At 31.3% G+C, this 11,366-nt stretch overlaps 1 protein-coding gene across 4 annotated transcripts; it reads right to left on the bottom strand.

Moving 5' to 3' along the window:
- Positions 1-6,075: 6,075 nt before the first annotated feature.
- On the bottom strand, positions 6,076-9,632 carry LOC129942075 (juvenile hormone esterase-like). Of its 4 annotated transcripts, none has more exons than XM_056050875.1 (5): positions 9,410-9,632; positions 9,220-9,345; positions 8,454-9,168; positions 7,081-7,600; positions 6,076-6,259 (listed from the first exon to the last, which is right to left on the bottom strand). In XM_056050875.1, exons 1-4 carry the CDS (start codon positions 9,626-9,628, stop codon positions 7,275-7,277), a joined length of 1,386 nt encoding a protein of 461 aa, XP_055906850.1. In that variant the 5' UTR covers positions 9,629-9,632; the 3' UTR covers positions 6,076-6,259; positions 7,081-7,274. The 4 variants fall into 4 exon arrangements, with proteins under 4 accessions (XP_055906850.1, XP_055906849.1, XP_055906852.1 ...); XM_056050874.1 differs by having other exon boundaries at positions 7,096-7,600; XM_056050877.1 differs by lacking the exon at positions 7,081-7,600.
- Between the last annotated feature and the right edge of the window lie 1,734 nt (positions 9,633-11,366).

Here is an 11,366-nt window from a genome sequence, read left to right as displayed (position 1 = left end):
ATTGTTCCAGAGATTCGTTTCTTAATATTGATTTTTAGTATGAAAAATTTACAAAAAATGCACCCCCGCCCCCCCTTTTCCAAAATCGAAAATCTAAAACTTGTTCCCTATCCAAAATCACTCAAATCAAATTGTTCCAAAGATTCATTCAAAAATATTCAAAAATGAAGAGTTGAAGCCAAAAAAACACTTTAAGTCGAAAAATCATGTTATCCTTGTTCTGGCCCCCCTTTTCCGAAATTCAAAATTCCAAAACTTGTTCCCAATTGTTCCGGGGCTCTTCTAAATTGTTCCAGAGATTCGTTTCTTAATATTGATTTTTAGTATGAAAAATTTACAAAAAATGCACCCCCGCCCCCCCTTTTCCAAAATCGAAAATCTAAAACTTGTTCCCTATCCAAAATCACTCAAATCAAATTGTTCCAAAGATTCATTCAAAAATATTCAAAAATGAAGAGTTGAAGCCAAAAAAACACTTTAAGTCGAAAAATCATGTTATCCTTGTTCTGGCCCCCCTTTTCCGAAATTCAAAATTCCAAAACTTGTTCCCAATTGTTCCGGGGCTCTTCTAAATTGTTCCAGAGATTCGTTTCTTAATATTGATTTTTAGTATGAAAAATTTACAAAAAATGCACCCCCGCCCCCCCTTTTCCAAAATCGAAAATCTAAAACTTGTTCCCTATCCAAAATCACTCAAATCAAATTGTTCCAAAGATTCATTCAAAAATATTCAAAAATGAAGAGTTGAAGCCAAAAAAACACTTTAAGTCGAAAAATCATGTTATCCTTGTTCTGGCCCCCCTTTTCCGAAATTCAAAATTCCAAAACTTGTTCCCAATTGTTCCGGGGCTCTTCTAAATTGTTCCAGAGATTCGTTTCTTAATATTGATTTTTAGTATGAAAAATTTACAAAAAATGCACCCCCGCCCCCCCTTTTCCAAAATCGAAAATCTAAAACTTGTTCCCTATCCAAAATCACTCAAATCAAATTGTTCCAAAGATTCATTCAAAAATATTCAAAAATGAAGAGTTGAAGCCAAAAAAACACTTTAAGTCGAAAAATCATGTTATCCTTGTTCTGGCCCCCCTTTTCCGAAATTCAAAATTCCAAAACTTGTTCCCAATTGTTCCGGGGCTCTTCTAAATTGTTCCAGAGATTCGTTTCTTAATATTGATTTTTAGTATGAAAAATTTACAAAAAATGCACCCCCGCCCCCCCTTTTCCAAAATCGAAAATCTAAAACTTGTTCCCTATCCAAAATCACTCAAATCAAATTGTTCCAAAGATTCATTCAAAAATATTCAAAAATGAAGAGTTGAAGCCAAAAAAACACTTTAAGTCGAAAAATCATGTTATCCTTGTTCTGGCCCCCCTTTTCCGAAATTCAAAATTCCAAAACTTGTTCCCAATTGTTCCGGGGCTCTTCTAAATTGTTCCAGAGATTCGTTTCTTAATATTGATTTTTAGTATGAAAAATTTACAAAAAATGCACCCCCGCCCCCCCTTTTCCAAAATCGAAAATCTAAAACTTGTTCCCTATCCAAAATCACTCAAATCAAATTGTTCCAAAGATTCATTCAAAAATATTCAAAAATGAAGAGTTGAAGCCAAAAAAACACTTTAAGTCGAAAAATCATGTTATCCTTGTTCTGGCCCCCCTTTTCCGAAATTCAAAATTCCAAAACTTGTTCCCAATTGTTCCGGGGCTCTTCTAAATTGTTCCAGAGATTCGTTTCTTAATATTGATTTTTAGTATGAAAAATTTACAAAAAATGCACCCCCGCCCCCCCTTTTCCAAAATCGAAAATCTAAAACTTGTTCCCTATCCAAAATCACTCAAATCAAATTGTTCCAAAGATTCATTCAAAAATATTCAAAAATGAAGAGTTGAAGCCAAAAAAACACTTTAAGTCGAAAAATCATGTTATCCTTGTTCTGGCCCCCCTTTTCCGAAATTCAAAATTCCAAAACTTGTTCCCAATTGTTCCGGGGCTCTTCTAAATTGTTCCAGAGATTCGTTTCTTAATATTGATTTTTAGTATGAAAAATTTACAAAAAATGCACCCCCGCCCCCCCTTTTCCAAAATCGAAAATCTAAAACTTGTTCCCTATCCAAAATCACTCAAATCAAATTGTTCCAAAGATTCATTCAAAAATATTCAAAAATGAAGAGTTGAAGCCAAAAAAACACTTTAAGTCGAAAAATCATGTTATCCTTGTTCTGGCCCCCCTTTTCCGAAATTCAAAATTCCAAAACTTGTTCCCAATTGTTCCGGGGCTCTTCAAATTGTTCCAGAGATTCGTTTCTTAATATTGATTTTTAGTATGAAAAATTTACAAAAAATGCACCCCCGCCCCCCCTTTTCCAAAATCGAAAATCTAAAACTTGTTCCCTATCCAAAATCACTCAAATCAAATTGTTCCAAAGATTCATTCAAAAATATTCAAAAATGAAGAGTTGAAGCCAAAAAAACACTTTAAGTCGAAAAATCATGTTATCCTTGTTCTGGCCCCCCTTTTCCGAAATTCAAAATTCCAAAACTTGTTCCCAATTGTTCCGGGGCTCTTCTAAATTGTTCCAGAGATTCGTTTCTTAATATTGATTTTTAGTATGAAAAATTTACAAAAAATGCACCCCCGCCCCCCCTTTTCCAAAATCGAAAATCTAAAACTTGTTCCCTATCCAAAATCACTCAAATCAAATTGTTCCAAAGATTCATTCAAAAATATTCAAAAATGAAGAGTTGAAGCCAAAAAAACACTTTAAGTCGAAAAATCATGTTATCCTTGTTCTGGCCCCCCTTTTCCGAAATTCAAAATTCCAAAACTTGTTCCCAATTTTTCCGGGGCTCTTCTAAATTGTTCCAGAGATTCGTTTCTTAATATTGATTTTTAGTATGAAAAATTTACAAAAAATGCACCCCCGCCCCCCCTTTTCCAAAATCGAAAATCTAAAACTTGTTCCCTATCCAAAATCACTCAAATCAAATTGTTCCAAAGATTCATTCAAAAATATTCAAAAATGAAGAGTTGAAGCCAAAAAAAACACTTTAAGTCGAAAAATCATGTTATCCTTGTTCTGGCCCCCCTTTTCCGAAATTCAAAATTCCAAAACTTGTTCCCAATTGTTCCGGGGCTCTTCTAAATTGTTCCAGAGATTCGTTTCTTAATATTGATTTTTAGTATGAAAAATTTACAAAAAATGCACCCCCGCCCCCCCTTTTCCAAAATCGAAAATCTAAAACTTGTTCCCTATCCAAAATCACTCAAATCAAATTGTTCCAAAGATTCATTCAAAAATTAAGATCTTAAACCGTTAAAAAGTCTAACACAATAATCTTGTTGCTTGTTTTGATATTTTATTGATTGGCTCATGGTTGCCACTTGTCAAAATTAATCTCTTGAATATTTCATCTTTTATTAATTTAGTTATTATTAGGGGGGCCAGAACAAGGATAACATGATTTTTCGACTTAAAGTGTTTTTTTGGCTTCAACTCTTCATTTTTGAATATTTTTGAATGAATCTTTGGAACAATTTGATTTGAGTGATTTTGGATAGGGAACAAGTTTTAGATTTTCGATTTTGGAAAAGGGGGGGCGGGGGTGCATTTTTTGTAAATTTTTCATACTAAAAATCAATATTAAGAAACGAATCTCTGGAACAATTTAGAAGAGCCCCGGAAAAATTGGGAACAAGTTTTGGAATTTTAAATTTCGGAAAAGGGGGGCCAGAACAAGGATAACATGATTTTTCGACTTAAAGTGTTTTTTTGGCTTCAACTCTTCATTTTTGAATATTTTTGAATGAATCTTTGGAACAATTTGATTTGAGTGATTTTGGATAGGGAACAAGTTTTAGATTTTCGATTTTGGAAAAGGGGGGGGCGGGGGTGCATTTTTTGTAAATTTTTCATACTAAAAATCAATATTAAGAAACGAATCTCTGGAACAATTTAGAAGAGCCCCGGAACAATTGGGAACAAGTTTTGGAATTTTGAATTTCGGAAAAGGGGGGCCAGAACAAGGATAACATGATTTTTCGACTTAAAGTGTTTTTTTGGCTTCAACTCTTCATTTTTGAATATTTTTGAATGAATCTTTGGAACAATTTGATTTGAGTGATTTTGGATAGGGAACAAGTTTTAGATTTTCGATTTTGGAAAAGGGGGGGGCGGGGGTGCATTTTTTGTAAATTTTTCATACTAAAAATCAATATTAAGAAACGAATCTCTGGAACAATTTAGAAGAGCCCCGGAACAATTGGGAACAAGTTTTGGAATTTTGAATTTCGGAAAAGGGGGGCCAGAACAAGGATAACATGATTTTTCGACTTAAAGTGTTTTTTTGGCTTCAACTCTTCATTTTTGAATATTTTTGAATGAATCTTTGGAACAATTTGATTTGAGTGATTTTGGATAGGGAACAAGTTTTAGATTTTCGATTTTGGAAAAGGGGGGGCGGGGGTGCATTTTTTGTAAATTTTTCATACTAAAAATCAATATTAAGAAACGAATCTCTGGAACAATTTAGAAGAGCCCCGGAAAAATTGGGAACAAGTTTTGGAATTTTAAATTTCGGAAAAGGGGGGCCAGAACAAGGATAACATGATTTTTCGACTTAAAGTGTTTTTTTGGCTTCAACTCTTCATTTTTGAATATTTTTGAATGAATCTTTGGAACAATTTGATTTGAGTGATTTTGGATAGGGAACAAGTTTTAGATTTTCGATTTTGGAAAAGGGGGGGGCGGGGGTGCATTTTTTGTAAATTTTTCATACTAAAAATCAATATTAAGAAACGAATCTCTGGAACAATTTAGAAGAGCCCCGGAACAATTGGGAACAAGTTTTGGAATTTTGAATTTCGGAAAAGGGGGGCCAGAATATGTTTAACAGAGTAGTACACTGTTAAGTTTTATTTGGACTTAATATCTTTATTTTTGAACATATTTGAATGAAACTTTGGAACAATTGGATGTGAGTGATTATGGATTTAAAAATATTGTTTAAGTTTGGGAGTTTGCAAATGGGGGGGTTGGGGATGTTTTTTTGAATGTAGGCATATTAATTTTTAACTTCGTAGAGTTGGAATCTTAAAAGCATTTTGTTCTTTGCGGAAAGAATACAGCTTTGGCTTAAAATTTTAAAATTTTTCGAGGGGGGGCACTCGGGAGGGTAAATATTATTTGTTTCTTTTTTGTGCGCCTTCAGCGTTATTTGCTTATGGTTTTGGACGAAATTTGGATACGAGCTGGGAGAAGTATGGTTTGACTTGGAACACTTTTTTAATTTTTAATTTTTGAAAAGGGGAGGCTAAAATATTTTTTACAAAATAGTAATTTTTTTGAAAGATCGATCATCAGCGTAAATAATAGTTTATAAGCCAAGTTTTGGTAGCTGTGCATGTGCTTAATCACGTTTTATTAAAATATAGGCTTAAAAAAAAAAAAACAAAAAAATTGGGAGATGTATATTGCATTTTTGAAAAAAAAAAATTTTAAGCAATATCTCTTAAAATATACATTTTACGACTCTCATTTTTTGGAACAATGGTTAGAACACTTTTTAGAATCTAAAAAAAAATAAAAAAAGTTGGAATTTCGAAAAAGGGGGGGCTAGAATTTTTTCAAATTTTGCCCATAACTTTTAAAATTTTGATCATAGAGGTCCAAAAATTTAGAACAATGTTCAGAACAACTAGAACAACCTGGAACAATTTTCAAAAAAACGATTTTCGAAAAAGGGGGGGCTAGGTCAAAAACAGTTTTTGGGGTCTAAAACCCCCATTTTTGGGTATTTTTCAAAAAAACTTTGGAACAATGCGGAACAAACCGGGAACAACCTGGAACAACTTTCCAAAATTGGAAAATCAAAAAAAGGGGGGCTAACTTCACGCACTCGAATGTACTGGTATATATTTAGAAAATTCATCTGCACCTAACACGGAAAAAGAACCATAATAGGTTTTGCCAATTTTGTTTACCTTTGGAACTTAAATCCAGTTTCCACTATGGGGTAGAGTTCCACCTGGAATTACTTTTTAAATTGTGGTTTCTATTTGTTATAAAAAAATCGTTGACTTTCTAAAAAATAATCGTTTATTGTTGAAAAATATAAATTATACAATTTAATTTTTTAATATTTTGTCATATTTTCCCAGAAATTATATTTTTCAAAATAAGAACCATCCTTGACTTCAATTTCGGCGGCCAGTTCAACGAACTTGTTCATTTTGTATTCAAAGTTTTTGTCTGGTTTTCTAATAAAAAAAACGTAAAATTAAAAGTAAGAATTTATAAAAAAAAAGCGGCACACAATTTTAAGCAACTTATTGTTAAGGACTTAACAATTTATTAAGTCCACAAAAAAACTGTTGTGACGCAAGTACTTCTAATTCCAGTAAAAACTATGCCTATAATTTGTAAGTCGGTCTTTATATGTTATAAGTTTAGGTTTTCAACTAGGAACCGAATTGTTACCTTGTAAAAACCTATACATAGAGTAAAATTCTCCATTATTTTATTGGGGCATAAAACATCCCACTTTTTTGCTCAAAACCTTGTCTTCAAAAATTTCGAAATTTTCGTCTTTTGAAAACAGTATTTAATGAAAAATAAAACAATAGCAGATAACGAATTATAAGAAAACACACAAATCAACTCTTTCAACCAAAATTGGAAGTGTGGAATAATGACAGATGCCAAATTATGAATTTTACAAATTGCTTAAAGGTAAAGTAGCCATATTTGAAGATTGTAACTTTAGAAAAATGTTAATAAATAGTAATAGTAAGATTTTAAAAATCCTTCAAAATTATCTTTTTATCTTAATAAATTGCTTAAAAAAGCTGTAAAATTTTACTAAATCGATTAAAACTTTGGGTCAATGGTAGTATACGATTTAAGCACCTTATACCATCTTTCAACATTTGACTTCAATGAGGGTATGTTTGTTTTGTTTTTGTTTTACAAACTGTCATGTTTATACGTGTTTAGGTAAAATATTACATTTAAAACTTTGAAATATCTAAAAAAAATGCTAAGCCCTTGACTATCGGTAAATACAATGTGGCGCCAATACCTCTATCGCACATACCCATTTGCAGCAAACTTTGTAAAGAAATCAACCATGGTCTCAACAATTTTTGACTCAGGATCCTTGGGTGAAAAATGTTTTAGAGGCATTTTAAATAAATACATCAAATCATCCATGTGCTCGACAGCTAAATTTAAAAAAAAAGTGCAATTATAAATCAAATAAAAATACACACAAATTTAAAGCTCACCTCTGTTGCCAGGATATTTCAGGTAGCTCGCACTTCCTTCGTAAGTAAATTTATATTGAAAGACATCACTGTATTTAGCAGCAAGGATGGCAAGTTTTTGAACTCCAAAACGAATGATCGAGTCCGAAAAAAGATCACAGATTTGTTCAAAGTCAATGTCGTTGAAATTTGTATTATTTCTTCCAAAGTATTCCAAAAGCATCGTTTGTGTTATTTTATGTTTGTTTTTGTGCTCAGAATACATAAAACATATTGGCGCTAGTGTTTCAAAATCTCGTTGAAATTCACTTAGCAAGACATCACTCGTTAGGATGTCTATGAAAAATATTAAGAATTGAAAAAAGAAACTTCAAAATACTGTAACTTAAAAAGAAAATTTTACGACCATTTTCCGTACTGAGATCGATTGAATTTTAAATATATTTAAGATTTTAGTTAGGTTTTGATTAAGATTGGTAAAAAAATGTTTGTTCTTATAACTTTTATTGATGACATTTGACGTTTTAAGTAAGTTAAGATTTAGAATATTTTTGTTTCCATTTTGTGAAGATTTGAAGTGAGGCATTTGTACACACCTTAACGTCAATTCCCATTTTAGATGAGTATAAAAGTGAAAATAAACTTGAAAATTATTTTATTTCGCAAATTTATTACCACGGAAAAATTTTTCTACGAAAGCAAATAATATGCATAAGAAATACAGGTTTTTTTACCGCCCTGGGTTGGTTTGTAGAAATATATTTTTTCATGAAATTTTTCATGGGCACTTTGCACATTTTCGTCTTCTGTATATATTCTTTAATTTAATAAATTCAATCTAGTTCTAGAATCGATTTTGGAGCATTGTTTTTTTTTTCAACGTGTTGAATCATTAAATCTCAAGAGCAATTGTGATAACCCTTCGATAAATAACACAATCGAAGAACGTGGTCTATCGCTCACACTAATATCTCTCAGCCATAAAGTGACATGGAATCGCACTTATACTTTTAATTTTATTAAGAATTACTTTCAATCGTTAATTTTTAATAAAAAGTTTTGGGCAAAGGTCAACGGAGTTCAAGTGCTTCTGAGTCGTAACTCCGAATGGATTTGGTTCATCTCATAACCAGGAAAATAAACTAAAGTCGAAAATAAGTTATCAAATCGATATAATGAAATAGCTTACCCTTAGCTGAAGTACAAAATTCTCCATTTGTAAATCCAATAAGTATTGGAACTTTAGCAAATCTTCCAAACTTAAAAGAATCACTTGGATCCTCAATCAAAAATCTCTCTTGTCCGAAATGTTCTTCAATCACTGGCAACCATAAATAAATGGGATTATCCATACCAAAGTGAAACATTTTTCTCAAAGTTTCGGAAATTCCCAAACCACTGAATTGAGATAGACATTCCAAAACTTCATTACTCGGATTTTTTGAAGTTTGTTCCTTGCAGCCCATTAACAATGATTGTTTTTTAGCCAATTCAATTTGATTATTCCGCGGTATTTTGGTCTGTGGTGGAATCGATCCGCTCATAATGATTGCCTTTTGAAATAATCCTTGTGACATTGGTGAAACCAAGTGTAGACAAACACTAAATGCTCCAGCGCTATAACCCATCAAAGTAACATTCTTTGAGTCACCACCAAAATATTCAATATTTTCATTCACCCATCGTAATGCCATCACTTGATCCTTCAGACCTGCATTACCAGGTATTTCGGAAGTGCCTAGATTTAAAAATCCCAATGAACCAAGTCTGTAGTTAAATGTTACAATAATCAAATCTTTTTCTAGTAAATATTCAGGTCCCAGAAAATAACTCGCACCACTTCCAAGATATAAGCCACCAGGATGAATGAAAACAATTACTGGTCGAAGTTTATAACCTGTGGTCTTAAATTAGAGTCGTGAAATTAAATTACCAACACGCTATACACAACTCACCATCGTTTTTGAATACACATTGAGGAAAAGACAATCTTCGCTAGCGTTTGCGCTAAAAATTGAAGGACAATCCTGTCCCTCATATCGAGCATCATAAAAAGAAGAAATTTCCATTAGTTGTGGATCCTGAAATATATGAATAAAATTGTATTCTCGAATGCACGGCTCACTTGAAATGATATACCTATACCTTAAACCGAAGCTCATTTATTGGTGGTTTTGCATAACGAATGCCTCGAAAACTTGTACATTGTCCACCTTTCCAATTTTCAATTTCACATCCTAAATAATGGTGTTTTCTTTTATTTTTCTCAAAAATTAGACTAACATCACTTTTACATTCTAAACAAAAAACCAATCCAATAAGAGAAATAGAAAACACAATAATTGTGCTTTTGATTAGGTTCATTATGTTCTTGATACTAAAACTGTTTATAAATCGGTTATCATTTAGCTAGAGGGTTATCGTTGGCCAGTTCACAAAACTAAGCAAACAAAAAAAAACATACAGAAAAGCTACAATTTAAGTAAAGAGTTAGCAATTAATAATACTTTATATTTTTACCTGCGACACATATGTATGTATGTAGGAACTATTTCATTCGTACAAATTTCGAACTCGAGATTTTAATCAAACATGCTATTACGATGGTAGAGAAGTCGAAAAAAGTGGGTCCCGCTATTCCGTCCGGTCTGTTTTGTCTGTCTGTCCACGCTCCTAAGGCCTAAACATTTAGGTCGATTGAGTTCAAACTTGGAAGTAAAGGTTTTGACTTTTGAGCAGATTCGCGTTTTTTTAAGATTTAAACTAACAGTGGATCCCATACAGTTTTTTTTGTCAAAAAACAAAAATTCGAATGTTCTCAAAAACAAACCTAAAGTTTTTTTTAGAATTTTCTCTAAAAATTTATTTTTTAACTTAACTTCTTTTAGTAAGAAAAATATATTTTTCTATTACTCCGGAAAGGTACCGCTCAAAGAACCGTTTTTTTTGTTCTTTAATTTTCTCAGCAACTTATCAGTCGATTTCAATCATGTTTTTTTTTTGAGCGAGCATATTGCCTTAACAACATTGATTATGAAAAGTGCAATTTTTTTTGTTTGGATTTTTAAAAAAATATTTATTTTTTTTTTCAAAATTCTATACCTCGAAAACGGTTCAACGAAATTCAAATGTAGACCGTGTATTTATAATCACTAAACAACTGCATTCCAAAAATATTAATAGAACAAAAAAATGCTCTAACGATTTTCGAAAAAAAATGTTCAGGTGAAATTTTGAATCTAATATAAGTTTTTTGTTATTATTTTACTTGTATTAAATGTAACCCCTCCCATCTCAAAAGATAAAATCCTGTGCATGAGCAAGAAAGAGCGCATTATTTTGACCAAAATTTAATTACATTCCTATCTTTTATCCAAATAAATGCATTTGGTACATATTTATGTATTTTTATAACTATAACTACGAATATGATATGTTTAATCAACAATCTATTTTAAAGTTTCTATCAAAAAGTATTATCATGATTCTTTTGTATATATAATTTTAAAATATAATTCTTTAAGAATAAGGTTGTTTTACTGATATTTTACTTGCCTTCCCTAATAAAAGAATAAATACTTAGTAAGAGTTAAAGAAACGGACCAGAGAGAGTGTGTGCATTTTCTATGAGAATCACTTGTTCAACGAATACACATTATACCTATATATACGGTGACCATATTTTCCGAGAGATAATAATGAACAGTATACCCAAAAAATGAAAAATGTTACCAATTTTCAAGATTTTTTTACTTCATTGAGTAATAGTAAATAAATATAATATAATATAAATGAATTAATAAATATAGTATAGTTAGGTATATTTATAAAATAAACAAAAAGGAACTATCATCGATAATAAACAAAACAAACATAAAAATAACACAGATTCTTTCAGTCTCTAACTTATAAACAGAAATAAACATAAACAAAACCGTAAACCCTTTTATAAAATATTTCCTAGTCAAAAAACTTTGACATCGAATTAGAATATATTAATATTGTTAAAATAAGTACTTTTAGGAAGAATATTTTTTTAAACAATTCTGGCTTTCCTTTTAAATAATTCTTAAATTCGATGAAATTGCATTTGCAAATAAAA

The sequence above is a fragment of the Eupeodes corollae genome, chromosome 1 (assembly GCF_945859685.1).
Source record: "Eupeodes corollae chromosome 1, idEupCoro1.1, whole genome shotgun sequence".
NCBI lineage: Eukaryota > Metazoa > Arthropoda > Insecta > Diptera > Syrphidae > Eupeodes > Eupeodes corollae.
Note: the sequence above shows the minus strand (reverse complement) of the source record. Positions and strands in the feature narration are given on the sequence as shown.